Source organism: Lampetra fluviatilis, chromosome 39, assembly GCF_964198595.1.
Source record: "Lampetra fluviatilis chromosome 39, kcLamFluv1.1, whole genome shotgun sequence".
In the NCBI taxonomy this organism is placed as follows: domain Eukaryota; kingdom Metazoa; phylum Chordata; class Hyperoartia; order Petromyzontiformes; family Petromyzontidae; genus Lampetra; species Lampetra fluviatilis.
Window position 1 is genome coordinate 187,439 of NC_136313.1, and position 20,155 is coordinate 207,593.

Below are 20,155 nucleotides of genomic sequence, written 5' to 3' on the forward strand. Positions count from 1 at the left end.
AATATTGACGTTACATGAACATGTTTTTATTGTAATTCCCCTCCTAGTGAAGAGTGTACTATGTGTGTCTGTAAGTAGAGCGAGTGACTGTAATCGCTCGCTGTTAAAGTCAAGAAGCGCCGCCGTCAGTGATCTCAGCCCAGCCGGCTTGACACCCACGTAGAATAAACACAAATAAACACCCGACTGATCACAAGTAAACACTAAAAGTTATCACCAATAAATAATCTAATAATTCCAAATAAACACGCGAATTGTCACAAATTAACAATCGAATAATCACAAATTAACAATCAAATAATCACATAAACATTAAAATAATCACCAATAATCACCCGATTAATAAAAAATAAACACAAATATTCACAAATAAACACTCGAATTGTCACAAATAAACACGTGAATAATCACAACTTACCAAATCGAACAATTACAAATAAACACTCAAATAATCCAAATGTAACGATCGAATAATCACAAATAAACACGCAAATTGTCACAATTAAACACGCGAATAATCACAACTAATTACACAAATAATTTCAAATTAATAATCGACTAATCACAAATAAACACTCGGATATTCACAAATAAACACGCGAATTGTCACAAATAGACACGAGAATTGTCACAAATAAACACGCGAATTGTCACAAATAAACACAAGAAGTATCACAAATAAGCACAAAAATATTCACAAATAAACACGAAAATTTACACAAATACACACGAGAATTGTCACAAATAAACACACGAATTGTCACAAATAAACACGCAAATTGTCACCAATAAACACGAGAATTGTTACAAATAAACACGCGAATTGTCACAAATAAACACACGAATTGTCACAAATAAACACACGAATTGTCACAAATAAGCATAAAAATATTCACAAATAAACACGCGAATTGTCACAAATAAACACAAAAATATTAACAAATAAACACACGAATTGTCACAAATAAGCACAAAATATTCACAAATAAACACACAAATTGTCATAAATAAGCACGCGAATTGTCACAAATAAACACGTGAATTGTCGCAAATAAACACGAGAATTTACACAAATAAACACGAGAATTGACACAAATAAACACGAGAATTGTCACAAATAAACACGAGAATTTACACAAACACGAGAATTGACACAAATAAACACGTGAATTGTCACAAATAAACACGAAAATTTACACAAATAAACACGAGAATCGGCACAAATAAACACACGAATTGTCACAAATAAACACACGAATAGTCACAAATAAACACACGAATTGTCACAAATAAACACGCGAATTGTCACAAATAAACACGAGAAGTGTCACAAATAAACACGATAATTATCACAAATAAACACGCGAATTGTCACAAATAAACACGCGAATTGTCACAAATCAACACGTGAATTGTCACAAATAAACACGAGAATTTACACAAATCCACACACCAATAATCACAAATAAACGAAAAATGACAAATGAACGCACGAATCAACATCTAAACAATGACAAATGAGCGCGTGAGCAACACGAGTCCACGAACAGGCGGAATGAGTCACGGAGAGTGACGCGCCTGCGAGCGCGCCGCGACGGGGGCTCCCGTCCGGGCGTGGACGTCGTGGCGACGTCGTGGCGACGTTCACGCGGGAGCGTTGGCGGCGGCGTTCGTTCGTGTTGTTGACGAAGACGACGACATATTGTCGGAAACCCGCAGTGAGTGTAACGCGTCCTGGCAAGACTGCAATAATGACAACATCAAACAATGTCATCTGCATTTATGTAGCGAGCGCCTTCACTCAAAAGCGCTTGACATAATTGAACGAAACGGTGACAATGGAATGATTAAATTGACAGGGCTGAGGAATGAGTGACAGCGATAGAGGGGTGCTTCAGGATCACAACAGGGCAGGGGAGGGACGGGAAGGAGGGGAGGGGCGAGGGGAGGGGAGGGAATGGGAAATAGAGACGGGGAGGAGGTTAAGGAGCGGGACTGCTTCATCTACAGGGGAAGTGTTGAGTCTATGGGAAGTGTCCATGGGCAGTGTTGAGTCTATGGGCAGTGTTGAGTCTATGGGCAGTGTTGAGTCTATGGGAAGTGTCCATGGGCAGTGTTGAGTCTATGGGCAGTATTGAGTCTATGGGCAGTATTGAGTCTATGGGCAGTGTTGAGTCTATGGGAAGTGTCCATGGGGAGTGTTGAGTCTATGGGCAGTGTTGAGTCTATGGGAAGTGTCCATGGGCAGTGTTGAGTCTATGGGCAGTGTTGAGTCTATGGTGCAGTGTTGAGTCTATGGGCAGTGTTGAGTCTATAGGCAGTGTTGGGTTATGGGCAGTGTTGCACGGTTGGTACGGTGCGAAAGAAGTCCAACATACTTACATACATACGTTGAGTCTATGGGGGGGGGGGGGGGGGGGTGCTGCTCATTGTACCAGGGGTACTTGATGCGAGTGGGAAGGATACAGGAGGGAGAAGGACCGAACACGGGAGAAGGAGGGACAGAGAGACGGAGAGAGGATTGGGAACGAAGAGGACGAGAGGAGGGGACATGGGAGGAGATGAGAGAGGCGAGATGAGGAGGGGGCACGGCCATGGAGAGATTTAAAGACGAGCTTCAGGTAATTGAAAAGACAGCGGTGTCGTTAACGGGAAGCCAGGGAAGTTGACGGCGGAGAGTCCAAGTGTGAGAATTAAAGGTGAGATTGAAGATAAACTCGTGCAGAGGCTGCGGGATGAATGATCAGGCGAGGCTGCTCAATGGGGCCACACGGTAGCGGCCATGGCCCCCTGCTGACAGCAGGGACAGGATCCTCACCGGCTGGTGACGCTGCTACCCCCCGGGTCTTTTGAGCTCTTAACGTCTTGGGTGTCACAGAATGACCCTGGAACTCAAACTTGACCCCGTGGAGAAGGGCCACCTCCTCCGCCAGCAAGCACAAGGCGAGGATTGCCGAGCCGACAATCCTCGCCTTGCCCCGCACGCACGCAGCTATTCCATCGCTCCACCTCACTCCCATGGACGGACTCTCGGACGCGTTCCGATGGCCACGCTAGCACTGCGATATTATCGGTAAATGATGAAGAATGATGAAGAATGATGACACGAGCAGGAGTGGTGCTGGAGTCCCAGGAGTAATGCTGCTGCCGCTGCTGCTGCTGACGATGTCCGCACTGCCAGCGATGCTATGGCGGGAGCCTGGAGCGCTGGTGGCAGTCGAGGGAGCGAGTCGGGGGCCCTGCTGAGCGCGCTGCGGCCGCTCCTTCCCGCCTCAGATCCGATTATGCGGGCCACTGTTGCCGGATAATCGCGTTAGACGCTGAAACGGAGATAAGATGAACAGAACAAATACCCCCACCCCCACCCCGTATTGCTTAATGTGCAAGGGAAGTTGATTCCAGTGGGGCAAGATGTTAACAACCTCGCCTGCTATGCAGGAAACCATGGGTTCGATCGCGACTCTGACGCCTGCTGTGTATTTAGAGACCGCGTCTCCCTCTCTCTCTCCATAGCCGCGTGGATTTTTCTCCGGATCCTCGGATATTTTCCTTCACATTTCGAATCAACATCACGCGTTTACAGTATGTGGCTGCTATACATGTCCACGGGATAAGCTGTTTCGTTGAGATATCATTTGTGATGGCCAGGTAACTTTAACAAAAATATCGATATAGCTCAGTGGGCATTACCTGGTAAAATAAAAAGAGTAACAGAGTACCCTCACAGACCCCAAACACAACCCCCGTGCGTTGTCTCCTTTCACCGTTTCTGGGCCCAGTCTCGTTCCCTTCTTGCACCCCTCTACTGGAATCAACATTGAGCAACACTGCCCATAGATTCAACACAGCCCATAGACTTAGCACTGCCCATAGACTCAACACAGCCCATAGACTTAGCACTGCCCATAGACTCAACACTACCCATAGACTCAATACTGCACCATAGACTCAACACTGCCCATAGACTCAACACTGCCCATAGACTCAACACTACCCATAGACTCAACACTGCCCATAGACTCAACACTGCCCATAGACTCAACACTGCCCATAGACTTAGCACTGCCCATAGACTCAACACTACCCATAGACTCAATACTGCACCATAGACTCAACACTGCCCATAGACTCAACACAGCCCATAGACTTAGCACTGCCCATAGACTCAACACTACCCATAGACTTAATACTGCACCATAGACTCAACACTGCCCATAGACTCAACACTGCCCATAGACTCAACACTACCCATAGACTCAACACTGCCCATAGACTCAACACTGCCCATAGACTCAACACTGCCCATAGACTCAACACTGCCCATAGACTCAACACTGCCCGTAGACTCAACACTGCCCATAGACTCAACACTACCCATAGACTCAACACTGCCCATAGACTCAACACTGCACCATAGACTCAACACTACCCATAGACTCAACACTGCCCATAGACTTAGCACTACCCATAGACTCAACACTACCCATAGACTCAACACTGCCCATAGACTCAACACTGCACCATAGACTCAACACTACCCATAGACTCAACACTGCCCATAGACTTAGCACTACCCATAGACTCAATACTGCACCATAGACTCAACACTGCACCATAGACTCAACACTGCCCATAGACTCAACACTGCACCATAGACTCAACACTGCCCCTAGACTCAACACTGCCCATAGACTCAACACTGCCCATAGACTAACACTGCCCATAGACTCAACACTGCCCATAGACTAACACTGCCCATAGACTCAACACTGCCCATAGACTAACACTGCCCATAGACTCAACACTGCCCATAGACTCAACACTGCCCATAGACTCAACACTGCCCATAGACTAACACTGCCCATAGACTCAACACTGCCCATAGACTAACACTGCCCATAGACTCAACACTGCCCATAGACTAACACTGCCCATAGATTCAACACTGCCCATAGACTCAACACTGCCCATAGACTCAACACTGCCCATAGACTAACACTGCCCATAGACTCAACACTGCCCATAGACTCAACACTGTCCATAGACTCAACACTGCCCATAGACTCAACACTGCCCATAGACTCAACACTGCCCATAGACTAACACTGCCCATAGACTCAACACTGCCCATAGACTAACACTGCCCATAGACTCAACACTGCCCATAGACTAACACTGCCCATAGACTAACACTGCCCATAGACTCAACACTGCCCCTGTATATGAAGCAGAGACCCTTCCTTAGCCTCCCTCCATTCCCCTCTTAACGCCTCACCTCTTCTCTACTGCCCATTCTCTTCCCTCGCCCCTCCACTCCTTTCCCTCCCTCCCCTTCCATTTCGTGATCCCGAAGCGCCCCTCGATCGCCGTCACGCATTCCTTCAACCTTGCACCGCCCCTGCCAACTACAATATTCCATTCTCTGTCGCCGTTTTGTAAGCTACGTCAAGCCCCTTGAGTGAAGGCACTGGCTATATAAATATACGATGATATTAGATTCTAATCTAATATTATCAAAGTTTTAAGAGGTAAGAGTGTAACGCGTTTCTCTTGAATTTAGCGGCGATGTTATGATTTGTAAGCGCTTGAGGGAATGGAATCGATGATGGTGGTGGTGGTGAGGAAGAGAATTCCCAATGTACCTTAATTTAAAGAACAGTCCGTATGTACCCACACGAGTACACGCACGTGCACCCAGCCTGCTGAATGGACAATCATCGCTTCGACGCTGCGTCGTTGGAACCTCGGTCTACTGTCTCTCTCTCTCTCTGTGTGTGCGTGTGTCTCTGTGTGTGTGTGTCTGTGTGTGTGTCTGTGTGTGTGTGTGTGTGTCTGTGTGTGAGTCTGTGTGTGTCTGTGTGTGTGTGTCTGTGTGTGTGTGTGTCTGTGTGTGTGTATGTGTGTGTCTGTGTGTGTGTCTGTGTGTCTGTGTGTGTGTCTGTGTGTGTGTCTGTGTGTGAGTCTGTGTGTCTGTGTGTGTCTGTGTGTGTCTGTGTGTGTCTGTGTGTGTGTGTCTGTGTGTGTGTCTGTGTGTGTCTCTGTCTGTGTGTGTCTCTGTCTGTGTGTGTCTCTGTCTGTGTGTGTCTGTGTGTGTGTCTGTGTGTGTCTGTGTGTGTCTGTGTGTGTGTGTCTGTGTGTGTGTACGTCTATGCGGGCGTGGTGCTGGCCACACATCCCCTCGCGTGCCGTGCCGGCCTTCATAGGTGCTCGTTAACGGCACTTGCCCCAACAGTCTGTTAAGGCTATGAGGGGGATCTTTGTCTTGTATATGCCGATAGGTTATACATACACGTATTTTACGGACTATGTGTGTGTGTATATGTAGATGTGATACATAGACATGGGCATAATGTGGACTGTGTGCATATATAAGTGATGCATACACGAGTAAAGAGTGTGGACTTTATAATTGTGTATACGTGATGCGTACACGTGTGTATAGTGTGGATTATATAAGTATGTATATATTACAATAACGCAGTGATTCCCATTCTCTTTGCGTTCGTCATCAGGAAGAGGATGATGACGAACGCTTGTGTTGAGATCGAAACGTTGTAGTTTTTTGTATTTTTTTGTTATTTTCTCTGCACCTGTCTACGTGACTTCACCGAAAGACCCGAAGCATATGAATTGCTGCATTCACGAAAGCTTCGAGTCGAGCAGTGATTCCCAATGACGTCACGACGATGGCGTGGTCACGATTACGCATTGATTTACATTGTAGTTACAATGATAACGTATTGTATGATTTACATTGTAGTTACAATGATAACGTATTGTATGATTTACATTGTAGTTACACTGATAACGTATTGTATGATTTACATTGTAGTTACAATGATAACGTATTGTATGATTTACATTGTAGTTACACTGATAACGCAGTGTATGCTTTACATTGTAGTTACAATAATAACGTATTGTATGATTTACATTGTAGTTACAATGATAACGCAGTGTGTGATTTACATTGTAGTTACAATAATAACGTATTGTATGATTTACATTGTAGTTACACTGATAACGCAGTGTGTGATTTACATTGTAGTTACAATGATAACGCATTGTGTGATTTACATTGTAGTTACAATAATAACGTATTGTATGATTTACATTGTAGTTACACTGATAACGCAGTGTATGCTTTACATTGTAGTTACAATAATAACGTATTGTATGATTTACATTGTAGTTACAATGATAACGCAGTGTGTGATTTACATTGTAGTTACAATAATAACGTATTGTATGATTTACATTGTAGTTACACTGATAACGCAGTGTATGCTTTACATTGTAGTTACAATGATAACGCATTGTGTGATTTACATTGTAGTTACAATGATAACGTATTGTATGATTTACATTGTAGTTACAATGATAACGCATTGTGTGATTTACATTGTAGTTACAATGATAACGCAGTGTATGATTTACATTGTAGTTACAATGATAACGCATTGTGTGATTTACATTGTAGTTACAATGATAACGCAGTGTGTGATTTACATTGTAGTTACAATGATAACGCATTGTGTGATTTACATTGTAGTTACAATGATAACGCAGTGTGTGATTTACATTGTAGTTACAATGATAACGCAGTGTGTGATTTACATTGTAGTTACAATGATAACGCATTGTGTGATTTACATTGTAGTTACAATGATAACGTATTGTGTGATTTACATTGTAGTTACAATGATAACGCAGTGTGTGATTTACATTGTAGTTACAATGATAACGCAATGTGTGATTTACATTGTAGTTACAATGATAACGCAATGTGTGATTTACATTGTAGTTACAATGATAACGCATTGTGTGATTTACATTGTAGTTACAATGATAACGCATTGTGTGATTTACATTGTAGTTACAATGATAACGCATTGTGTGATTTACATTGTAGTTACAATGATAACGCAGTGTATGATTTACATTGTAGTTACAATGATAACGCATTGTATGATTTACATTGTAGTTACAATGATAACGCAGTGTGTGATTTACATTGTAGTTACAATGATAACGCATTGTATGATTTACATTGTAGTTACAATGATAACGTATTGTGTGATTTACATTGTAGTTACAATGATAACGCAGTGTGTGATTTACATTGTAGTTACAATGATAACGCATTGTGTGATTTACATTGTAGTTACAATGATAACGCAGTGTGTGATTTACATTGTAGTTACAATGATAACGCAGTGTGTGATTTACATTGTAGTTACAATGATAACGCATTGTGTGATTTACATTGTAGTTACAATGATAACGTATTGTGTGATTTACATTGTAGTTACAATGATAACGCAGTGTGTGATTTACATTGTAGTTACAATGATAACGCAATGTGTGATTTACATTGTAGTTACAATGATAACGCAATGTGTGATTTACATTGTAGTTACAATGATAACGCATTGTGTGATTTACATTGTAGTTACAATGATAACGCATTGTGTGATTTACATTGTAGTTACAATGATAACGCATTGTGTGATTTACATTGTAGTTACAATGATAACGCAGTGTATGATTTACATTGTAGTTACAATGATAACGCAATGTGTGATTTACATTGTAGTTACAATGATAACGCAGTGTGTGATTTACATTGTAGTTACAATGATAACGCAGTGTGTCATTTACATTGTAGTTACAATGATAACGCATTGTGTCATTTACATTGTAGTTACAATGATAACGCATTGTGTGATTTACATTGTAGTTACAATGATAACGCATTGTGTGTGTGTGAGGCGTAAGATGGAGGCTCCATTGGTGCGCAAGGGAAGTGTGGAGCGGACTGAGAGCGAGGCAAATACAAAGATCCCCCGTATAGCCTTAGCAGACTTTACGGGCAAGTGTGTGTTAGCGAGCACCTAAGAAGGCCGGTACGCTACTCGAGGGGGTGGGTGGCCAGCAACCACGCCCGGCTGCCTTTGTTTCCAGGGTGGCGATGTTTACACACCGCACCAGGTACTCATTTGAGGCTGAGTCGACCTAGGGGAGTCTTGACCACCCACCCCTCTTGTGTGCCGTTCCGGCCTTGATACGGCTCGCGAGCACAGCACTTGGCCCAACAGTGTGTTCAACGGCTATACGGGTGATATTTGTGTGAGTTAGTGTGAGTTCGTGTGAGTTAGTGTGTGTTTGTATTAGTGTGTTTGATAGAGAGTTAGTGTGTGTGTGTACGTGTGTCTGTGTGTCCGTGTGTCTGTGTGTACGTGTGTGTGGGGAGCGGTAGTGTAGCGGTTAGCGCACTGCGCTACGAACCTGGCGACCCGGGTTTGACTCCCTCTCACGGCCAACACCACTGATGATTATCTGACCGGTCCTGGGCCTCCCCTAGGTCGACTCAGCCTCAAATGAGTACCTGGTGCGATGTGTAAACATCGCCACTAGGGAGACAAAGGCGGCCGGGCGTGGTGTTGGCCACCCCCTCGTTTGCCGTGCCGGCCTTTATAGGTGCTCGCTAACAGCACTCGCCCCAACCGTCTGCTAAGGCTGCACGGGGGATCTTTGGCTTTGCTTGTGTCCACTTGCACGTGGCGCTGTGCGGGGCGTCCGTGGCGTTGGTCGGAGTCCATCAGCGGCGCTCGTAGGCGGCTAATCGGGGAGGGGTGGGTTGGGGTTGGGGTGGTGGGGGGGTGGGGTTCGCGGGGCCCCCCCGTGGGCCCTCACTGCAGCTGCTTTTCTTTATGCCTCAGTCCTGGGCGGTGGGAAAGCGCGCGGCCCCGGGACCCGCTCGGCCGAGACCAAACCCCGGGCTCCCCCCGCGGAGCCCCGCGCACCCCGGGCCCCCCCCGCGGAGCCCCGCGCACCCCTGCAGCGGTGAGCGACGCCGCTGCTGCTGCTGCTGCTGTGGGCACGGCACGGGTTGGGGAGGGGGGCAGAGTGAGTGGTGAGGATCTCACTCACCATGACGGGGGGGGGGGGGGGGGGGCGATTCCCAATGCTCACGCCTCATCTCCGTTCAGATCGCGCACTCAGGCGGGGTAGAGAGCGCTGATGGCTGCTTGACTGATGTGTGTGTGTACCCGTGTGTGTACCCGTGTGTCTGCATGTGTGTGCATGTGTGTGTGTGCACCCGTGTGTGTGCATGTGTGTGTGCATGTGTGCACTCGCCCCAACAGTCTGTCACAGGCTAACCGGGGGGTCTTTGTCTCTGTCTATGTTGTTGTTGTTGTACCTCGACGCCGTTAGCGCTGCGCTACGAACGGGGCGTTCCGAGTTCGTTTCCTGCTCCCGGCCAAAATCGGCGATTATCTGAACCGGCCCTAGGCCTCCCCGACGTCGACTCAGCCTCAAATGAGTACCTGGTGCAGTGTATCAACGTAGCCACTAGGGAGACAAAGGCGGCCCGGACGTGGTGCTGGCCACCCACCCCCTCGTGTGCCGTGCCGGCCTTCATAGGCGCTGCTCGCTAACAGCACTTGCCCCGACAGTCTGTTACAACTATCCGGGGTATCTTTGTCTCTGTGTGTGCGGCACGCGGGGCGCGTTGTAGCAATCATCGGGCGCGGGCAGCGCGTCGCGACTGGGGCGGCTCGGCTCGCCACGTGGCGGTGCGCGAGGACGACGTGCGGCCAGCAACAAGCAGCCCTCCTCCTCCAGCTGTGCGAGTCGAGCTCGATGTCGCTAGCGACGGCGATGACTCTGGGTGGGGGGTGGTGGGGGGATGGGGGGGCGAGAGTCGCAGCCACGCGAGTGGCCTCGCTCGCCAGCGCTGAAAAAGCAGAAAAACCAAAATCACGCAGCATCACAGCGCGAGGCATCGTGAGACATCACACCGTGAGGCATCGTGACACATCACACAGTGAGGCATCGTGAGACATCACACCGTGAGGCATCGTGACACATCACACAGTGAGGCATCGTGAGACATCACACAGTGAGGCATCGTGACACATCACACAGTGAGGTATCGTGACACATCACACAGTGAGGCATCGTGACACATCACACAGTGAGGCATCGTGACACATCACACCGTGAGGCATCGTGACACATCACACAGTGAGGCATCGTGACACATCACACAGTGAGGCATCGTGACACATCACACAGTGAGGCATCGTGACACATCACACAGTGAGGCATCGTGACACATCACACAGTGAGGCATCGTGACACATCACACAGTGAGGCATCGTGACACATCACACAGTGAGGCATCGTGACACATCACACCGTGAGGCATCGTGACACATCACACAGTGAGGCATCGTGAGACATCACACAGTGAGGCATCGTGAGACATCACACAGTGAGGTATCGTGACACATCACACAGTGAGGCATCGTGACACATCACACAGTGAGGCATCGTGACACATCACACAGTGAGGCATCGTGACACATCACACAGTGAGGCATCGTGACACATCACACAGTGAGGCATCGTGACACATCACACAGTGAGGCATCGTGACACATCACACAGTGAGGTATCGTGACACATCACACAGTGAGGCATCGTGACACATCACACAGTGAGGCATCGTGACACATCACACAGTGAGGCATCATGACACATCACACCGTGAGGCATCGTGACACATCACACCGTGAGGCATCGTGACACATCACACAGTGAGGCATCATGACACATCACACAGTGAGGCATCATGACACATCACACAGTGAGGCATCATGACACATCACACAGTGAGGCATCATGACACATCACACCGTGAGGCATCGTGACACATCGCACCGACGAGGTTACCTGCTGTGCGAATCGGTTTGGGCAGATGTAACGTCCAGCAAGAACGCGAGCAAGCTGCAGCACCCCAGCGACAGGACCACTCGCAGTTGTTCAGATGTCGGCTGACCCCTGCATCATTCTGCAAAACGGACGAAAAGCGTCGAAATGCAGCAGCGAGCGAAGTTTTCATTTAGAATCTCCAGCTGCCAGCTCGCGATGGCCATCCGAGGAGGAGGAGGCCGAACATCGCGGGGCATGAACAGAGACCGAGTGGGGGGGGGGGCACGTGCTGCGTGCGTCACGTGTCCGTGTAGACGACGGCGAGACACAGGATACAACAATACACATCTTCAGTCTTTTTTCATTCGCGATTTCGTTCGTGAGGTTTGGAAGTTGAGATGAGAATCGAGGCAGATGCTTGCACGGTTCTTGCACTCACTCAGAGACCACGTGCTGGAGTGGAATTGGCGCTCACAAGTGAGCACATTTAGTTTGATTCGCATGCAGGTGGAGTTATTACAGGGCTATCTTGGAGGTTTGTTTACCGGCTGTAACGTTCGTCTTGAGATCTCAGTTGTGCAGGATACGAGGGGGATGTCTCGGGGGGCCCAGCCAGGGGGTTTGGTTGCTCGCTGTGGCCCCACGATTTGTATCTGCGCTGGAGGAGGTCGCTCGTTGGGGAGGGGACCCGCCCCTCGTCCCCCACACCCCCACCCGTGTTACCCCCGCTCGCTCTGCATCGCGGCGTCATTCATTGCAAACGTGACATTACCTCGAGTCATGCAGCGTCTCCTTGACATACGGCGCTTTACAACGATTATAAAAGTGTATTAAGATAATGGTGGTTGAAATAAAGAAAGGGGGTTGTTATTAAGAGTGGGGTAGTGATGAGGGTTGGGGTGCGGCTCGTCGTTGCTGGAGGACAGGGACAGGGAGTAGCCGTAGCCGCAGGATTGGGGCTCTGGGAGACGAGCTGGGAGTTCATCTTCTTGGTTCTTTCGGTAAAGTCACGTAGAAGGGAAGTAATAAAATAATAAAAATAAAACATAATAAAATGAAATATTTGTATTATTTTATTACTTCCCTTCTACGTGACTTTACCGAAAGAACCAAGAAGATGAATCCCTGCAGTCACGAAAGCTTTAAATCGAAATTTGAGCTGGGAGTTGTTTTAAGGGAGGATCGGAAGCTGCCGCCGGTTATCGTGAAGAAGGTAGCTCTGCGTGCTGCAGTGGGAGTCGGTTCAGTGAAGGGGAGCGCGAAGGGAGGTGGAGCGGGAGACTGGGCACAGCAGGGCGAGGGGGCACAGCGAGGAACGGCGGGGGCTGGGAGCGCCAGGAGGACGGGAATGGGGGGGCAGAGTGGTGAGAGACGAGAGGCAAAATATCACCTCGCGGTCGCCGAGTAGAGCCACGGACGCGAGTTGGAACCGCTTCCTGGCGGTGGGTCCGCGCCAACTCTTGCTCTGCGGTTCTCTATGTGTTAAGATGTTTTCAGCCAATTGGTAGTGAGCGTTGTTATCCACGTGGGAGGGAACGTTCTCCGCCACCGTGCGGATGGGATGGCTGATCTCAGTCCACACTTCGCTGGACTCTGCTGCATTCGCCTGGCAGAGGCGGGGTACTGCACCTCGGCCGACGCGCACGGTGAAGGGGAGATTGGCAACATCGCTACTCTGTGTGCGACCCACCAACCCCCGCTGCTGCCCCCACAGCGCTGGATCGCAGGCCACGCTGTGTGCAGCCACCAGCGCGCCACGCGGGCTTCTCGTTTTTTATCGGGGGGGGGGGGGGGTGCAGGGAGGGTAGTGGGGGTCAGATGTTCATTGACAAAGAGGTGCCCACGCCGGTGCCACTGAACGATGCATTCGGGCCTGCAGACTGACCCACGGCACGGGGATGTCATCCGAATATTGTTTCTGGTCGCGATTATTTTTTATTTTAAAAAATCGGATCCGCCTCGTGGGGCAGCACGGGGCAGCACGGAGCAGCACGGAGCAGCACGGGGCCCCCGTGAATGTCGCGAGTGCGCGCGACTCCCTTCCCCTCCGCCACCCCAAAGCGACGTCCATCACCTCGCCGGGTGCGGCAGAGGCTTCCCCCCCCGGCCTACGCGTGCTTCTCTGTGCGTCTGTGGGTGTCGGTGTGCGTGTCTGTGTGTGTGTCTGTGTGTGTCTGTGTGTGTGTCTGTGTGTGTGTCTGTGTGCGTGTCTGTGTGTGTGTCTGTGTGAGTGTCTGTGTGTGTGTCTGTGTGCGTGTCTGTGTGTGTGTCTGTGTGTGTGTGTGTAGGTTGACTTAGCCTCAATTCAGTACCTGGTGCGGTGTGTAAACATCGCCACTGGGGAAACAAAGGCGGCCGGGCGTGGTGCTGGCCACCCACCCCCTCGTGTGCCGTGCCGGCCTTTATAGGTGCTCGCTAACAGCACTTGTCCTAACAGTATGTTAAGGCTATACGGGGGATATTTGTCTTTGTGTGTGTGCGCGTGTCCGTGTGTGTTTGTGTGTAGAGAGCGGTGGCGTAGCGGTTAGCGCGATGTGCTACGAACCCGGCGATCCGGGTTCGATTCCCGCTCACGGTCGACCCCAGTGACGATTATCTGAACCGGTCCTGGGCCTCCCCTAGGTCGACGCAACCTCAAATTAGTAACTGGCGCAGTATGTAAACATCGCCACTGGGGAGACAAAGGCGGTCGAGCGTGTTGTTGGCCTTGCGACCTACAAAGGTGCTTGCTAACAGCACTTGCTCATTGCTCCTACAGTCTGTTAAGGCAATATGGGGATTAGTCTCTGCGGCTCTGTGTGTCTGTGTGCGTGTCTGTGTGCGTGTCTGGCGGGGAACGCACAGACTGTAACAACTACAGGGACATCTTCCTCGGTGTGCCGGGAAAGGTTCTGGCAAGGATCATTCAACATCACCTTGCCATTTCGTGACTGCAGGGATTCATCTTCTTGGTTCTTTCGGTAAAGTCACGTAGAATGGAAATAATAAAATAATAAAATAAAACATAATAAAATAATTCTCACGACGTTTCGGCCACAACGCAAGCAGAATTATTTTATAATGTTTTATTTTATTATTTTATTACTTCCATTCTACGTGACTTTACCGAAAGAACCAAGAAGATCACCTTGCCAGGCACGCTGAGGAAAGGCTTGTCGAGCACCCAATGTGGTTTCAGGCCATTATTAACCTGGTCAAGGCCAATGATACGTGTGTTATACGTGTGTATGTTGATCTTCTTTCGCACCGTACGGATGTGCGGATTTCCCATCAATAGGCCAGGGTTCTGGGTTGTTCGTCGTGCTTTCAGAGTCCCTGACTCTGCTCACAATCATTAATGATCTCCATGATGGTGGGCTGGCCAGGGTAAAGCTCCATGATTGGGAGTCAGAATCATTCCCCGTTCACCTTGGGGTGCGACAGGGATGTCCTCTAGCTCCTACATGATTTAACACGTTTTTCCACCACGTAGTTCTGTTGCCGGAAATTTTTTACATCTGGTAAAGATACAATGGGAGGCTGATCAATGCCCGGGTGCGGTCGAGGGATGGCTCCCTATTGGTCAACCAAACCACATCATAGGGCATGGTGGGGTCGGCCCAGCTGGTGTTGCTGTGCCTCAAATATTGGAGGAAGTAGCCGCTCCGTGTGAGTAGTTGGCTGATGTGTTGAGGAAGTGCGAAGGGCGATCCGCAGCTTGAGACCAGGTAAAGCACCGGGGAGAGATTCACTCTCCAGGAAAGTGTTGGGGGAGGGTGGCGTCTGTGTGCAGGCTGCCCGGCGTGACGTCATTACATCCGTCCGCTCCACAGGACGGGTTCTGTGGACCAGGACAGCATTGGAAGGATGCCCCCTTGTGTTCCCCATTTTTAATAGGGGGCACCGCACTGATTGCAACAACCACTGGGGCATTCAAAATTGCCTCGCTAGGAATTCTGAGGAGAGGCTTGTTGAGCCCCAATGTGGGTTTCACACCGAGGCACCATTTCCTTCGTCCGTCTGCGACAGCGGACGTGCATTTGTAGTCCCAGATCCTCTGCTCACAATCATTAAGGACCTTCACGAATACATTATAAAGTTGGACTCAGTACACACACAGTGCTTGCCACAAATGAACCACAATACCTTGCTGATCTCGTCAACGTGAACTCCGGTCATCCTCGCAGCGGCTTTTGGCGAGCCATCGAACAAAGATGGTCACTGGATCGCGCTTTCAGATGCGCGTCTGCGGCCGTCTGGAAGGTTCTTCCTTCCGACATTAGGAAGCCACTGGAGCTATGCGCTTTTAAATCTCGATTTGAAAAATAATTTCTTTAGAACTGCTTTTTGTGTTTGGTTTATTGTCCTACACCCGCACCTCCCATGAGCACGGTTTTCTGCGTACGGTGCGAAATAAGTTAAACGTACAGTACACACGTGGTGGTGGGCAGGCCCGGGTAAAGCTGTGTGACCGGGAGTCGGAGACATTTTCTGTTCACCTTGGAGTGCAACAAGGATGTTCTCTGGCCCGTACACTATTTAACATCTTGGACTGAGATAACTGGCAATTAACTCATAGCCACAACTTGCTTTTGTTTTTATATTTTAAATAACTATAGATAGTAAAAGTATATCTATTTTTTCTCATTGTATAGACTTGTCCGATGTTCATGGGGTAAGGTTTGAATGCCATGGTGGCGCATTGAGTGGCGTATTTGTGCCAGAAAGGCGATACGGGTGTCAACAAAACTCGACTCGACCTTACAGTCAACCCATGGGGCACCTGGGTCTGTCCCGTGACCTCCTGTCAGGGAGCCTTCGACATTTCACCTGGCCTCAGAGTGTACCTAGCCTGGCACAAGCGCCATGGTGACGTCACCGCCAGTGGGTGGCGAACTGAGATTATTGTTGTTGTTGTGAGCTGCAGTGTTGGTGAGTGAGTGACTGAGTCCGTTTGTGAGTGACTTCGTGGGCGAGTGAATGAGTCCGTTTGTGAGTGACTTCGTGGGCGAGTGAATGAGTAGGTTTGTGAGTGAGCGTTGCCCTGCCCTGCACTGTGGTGAGTGAGTGTTGGTGTGAGCTGTTACTGTGGTGTTGTTGTGGACTGTCGTGTGGTGAGTGAGGAATTAGTGAGCTTGTGAGTAAGAGTTATTGTTCCCTGTACCGTGGTGAGTGTTGGTGTGAGCTGTTACTGTGGTGTTGTTGTGGACTGCCGTGTGGTGAGTGAGTGAGTTAATGAGTGGGTTTGTGAGCGAGTGTTGTGAGCTGCTGTGTGATGATAGTCCATGGGCCAGAGCAGAATTCGGTACCGCCTTGGGTATCAACACTACAGCAGTGCCTGTTTATTTATAGGGCTGACAAAGAGCGAATGATCTGATATCCCGGCTCATTTGAAACATATTTCACATAATTCATTCGTATCGGGCGCATATAGGAATTGGAACCGAGAAAAGTGACACCACGTGGGGTAACAGCGGCCAGCAAAACATCTCCCCTGAGTGCGGCGAGTGAGTTAGTGAGCGGGTGAGTAGCTGAGTGAGTGGACAAGCGGGTGAGTGAGTGAGTAGCTGAGTGAGTGGACAAGCGGGTGAGTGAGCGGGTGAGTAGTTGAGTGAGTGGACAAGCGGGTGAGTGAGTGAGTAGCTGAGTGAGTGGACAAGCGGGTGAGTGAGTGAGTAGCTGAGTGAGTGGACAAGCGGGTGAGTGAGTGAGCGGGTGAGTAGCTGAGTGAGTGGACAAGCGGGTGAGTGAGTGAGTAGCTGAGTGAGTGGACAAGCGGGTGAGTGAGTGAGCGGGTGAGTAGCTGAGTGAGTGGACAAGCGGGTGAGTGAGTGAGTAGCTGAGTGAGTGGACAAGCGGGTGAGTGAGCGAGGGAGTAGCTGAGCGAGTGGACAAGCGGGTGAGTGAGTGAGCGAGTGAGTAGCTGAGTGAGTGGGACAAGCGGGTGAGTGAGCGAGCGAACGGGTGAGTAGCTGAGTGAGTGGACAAGCGGGTGAGTGAGCGGGTGAGTAGCTGAGTGAGTGGACAAGCAACTGAGTGAGTGAGCGGGTGCGTGGGCGGGTGAGTCGGGGTCAGTTGTGTTGGCTTGCAGTGCGTGGTGGATGAAGGCAGTGTGGATGATGAGACGATTGGGGGTTGTCAGCGGGGTGCACAGGCACACATAACCCCGACGTGCCATGAAGGAGGGCCTTTGCCTGAAACATCGCCTCTATGAGGTTTGTTTTCCACTTCAAGGCCACGCGTTGGCGTTGGCTGGGAGATACCGCGGGTAGTGCGTGTGTGGAGACCATGCGTTGGAGAGCGGTGGCGCAGCGGTTAGCGCGCTGCGCTACAAACCCGGCGACCCGAATTCGATTCCCGCTCACGGCCACCAACACCAGTGGCGAATATCTGAAGCGGTTCTGGGCCCCCCCGAAGTCGACTCAGCCTCAAATGAGTACCTGTTGCGGTGTGTAAACATCGTCACTGGGGAGACAAAGGTGGCCGGGCATGGTGCTGGCCACCCACCCCCTCATGTGCCGTTCCGGCCTCTATAGGTGCTGCTACTCGCTAACAGCACTTTCCCCAAGAGTCTGTTGAGGCTACACGGGGGGTCTTTGTCTTTGAGGCGTCTATGAGTTGAGTTCCTGGCCACGGCTAACATCAGTGGCGACGAGAGATGTCCGAACCGCTGCTGGATACCCCCCCCCCCCCACTTCACTAACCCACGATGACCAGCGTGGTGAAGTATGGTCAAACAACCTCCCGTAACTAAGGCATCGGGAGGCCGTCATCCAGCAGTGGATTGTCACGAGTGGGGGGGTGGGGGCGCGGTCGGTGTGTGCTGCAAGTCTTGTCGCGTGTACTGCGTGTGTACTCACGTGTGTACTCACGTGTGTACTGCGTGTACGGTGTCGCGCCGGACTGCGTACTCACTGGGTGCGTTGTGACCTGCAGCCTGTGTACTAACGCTGTGGTGGTGCTGTGCGTGTGTGCTGTGCGTGTGCTGTGCCCCGTGTGTTCTGTGCGTGTGCTGTGCCGTGTGTGTGCTGTGTGCTGCGTGTGCTGTGTGTGCTGTGTGTGTGCTGTGCCCCGTATGTGCCGCGTGTGTGCCGCGTGTGTGCTGCGTGTGCTGCATGTGTGCTGCGTGTGCTGCGTGTGCTGCGTGTGTGCTGCGTGTGTGCCGCGTGTGTGCTGTGTGTGTGCTGTGTGTGTGATGTGCCGCGTGTGTGCTGCGTGTGCTGTACCGTGGCGTACCGTCCTGTGCTGGTCTGCGTGTTCACTGCGTGTTCCATATGTGCTGCGTGTATAATACGTACCGTGTGTGCGCTGTGTGTATCGTGTGTACTGTGTGTGCACTGCGCGTGCGTTGTGTGCGTGCTATCTGTTCTGCATGTGTGTGCTGCACGTGTGTACTGCATGTGCCATGTTTCATTCGGCGTTCTGCGTACACCGCGTGCCCCACGTGTACCGCCTACTCCACTTGTTCCACGTGTCCCGCGTGTGCCACCACCACATCACCACCGCGCGCGCGCGCGCAGCCTGTAAGCGCAAGGAGCAGGAGCAGGGCCGCGACAGCGGCGCCTCGCAGCCCAAGAAGCCGCGCCTCGTCTTCACCGACGTGCAGAGGCGCACGCTGCTCGCCATCTTCAAGGAGAACCGCCGGCCCTCCAAGGAGATGCAGGTGACCATCGCCCAGCAGCTGGGCCTGGAGCTCACCACGGTCAGCAACTTCTTCATGAACGCGCGGCGCCGCAGCCTCGACAAGTGGCAGGACGAGGGCGGGGGGTTGCTGGGGGGGGCCGCCTCGTCAGGGGGGGCGGGAGCCTCCTCCTCCCAGCAGCCGCCGCCTTCGTCTTCCTCCGCGGCGTCCTGCGGAGGCGGCAGCAAGGCTTGAGGGAGTGTGCGGAGCGGCGTGACGTGAGATCGGCAGTGGCGAGAGGGAGGGGGCGGCGCAGGGGAGATGATGTGAACGGAAGGAGGCGAAGGGACCGATGGCGATGAGTCTTCGCCTGCGCCGACGACCTCGTGAAGAGCAGCCGCACCCCTCCCGCCCCCCACCGTAACTCCACCTGAGACGCCCCCCCCCGCACTCCCATCTAGCCCCCACCCCTCCCTCCCCTCTAGCCCCCACCCCTCCCCCCGCACTCCCCCCACTCCCCGCCCCCCTGACACAAGAACATTGTGTTGCAAACGAAACCAAAGATGGATTTTTTTTCTTCAAAGGAAAAAAAACCCAAAAAACATTGAAAACCTCAAAATTGAACACGGGAAGAAGGGCGATCGTCACGGGTCTTAGTAGCACCTTAACCACCCCCTCCCTTTGGGAGCCCCCCCCCCACTCCTCCAGGGCGCTCATTCTCAAAGCTGCGTTTGCGTTGAGAGCGCCACCTCGACTCCTGCCGCGGGAGCTCCGTGATGCGGGGGGGGGGGCTGCGGAGGACTCGGGCCCCCCACCACGGCGGGCGGGGGGAGG

The 20,155-nt window shown here is 50.6% G+C and overlaps 1 protein-coding gene across 2 annotated transcripts in view; it reads left to right on the forward strand.

Annotated features, from left to right (window-relative positions):
- Positions 1-19,804, forward strand: part of LOC144945798 (hepatocyte nuclear factor 6-like) — a 33,721-nt gene extending 13,917 nt beyond the window's left edge. The window contains exons 2-3 of one of the 2 annotated variants that reach the window (XM_078874325.1): positions 9,723-9,846; positions 19,221-19,308. In XM_078874325.1, coding sequence (XP_078730451.1) covers positions 9,723-9,846; positions 19,221-19,227 — 131 coding nt within the window. In that variant the 3' untranslated portion in view covers positions 19,228-19,308. Of the gene's footprint in view, positions 1-9,722; positions 9,847-19,220 lie in introns of both variants that reach the window. The other variant, XM_078874324.1, reaches the window with a different exon arrangement.
- The last annotated feature ends 351 nt before the right edge of the window (positions 19,805-20,155 follow it).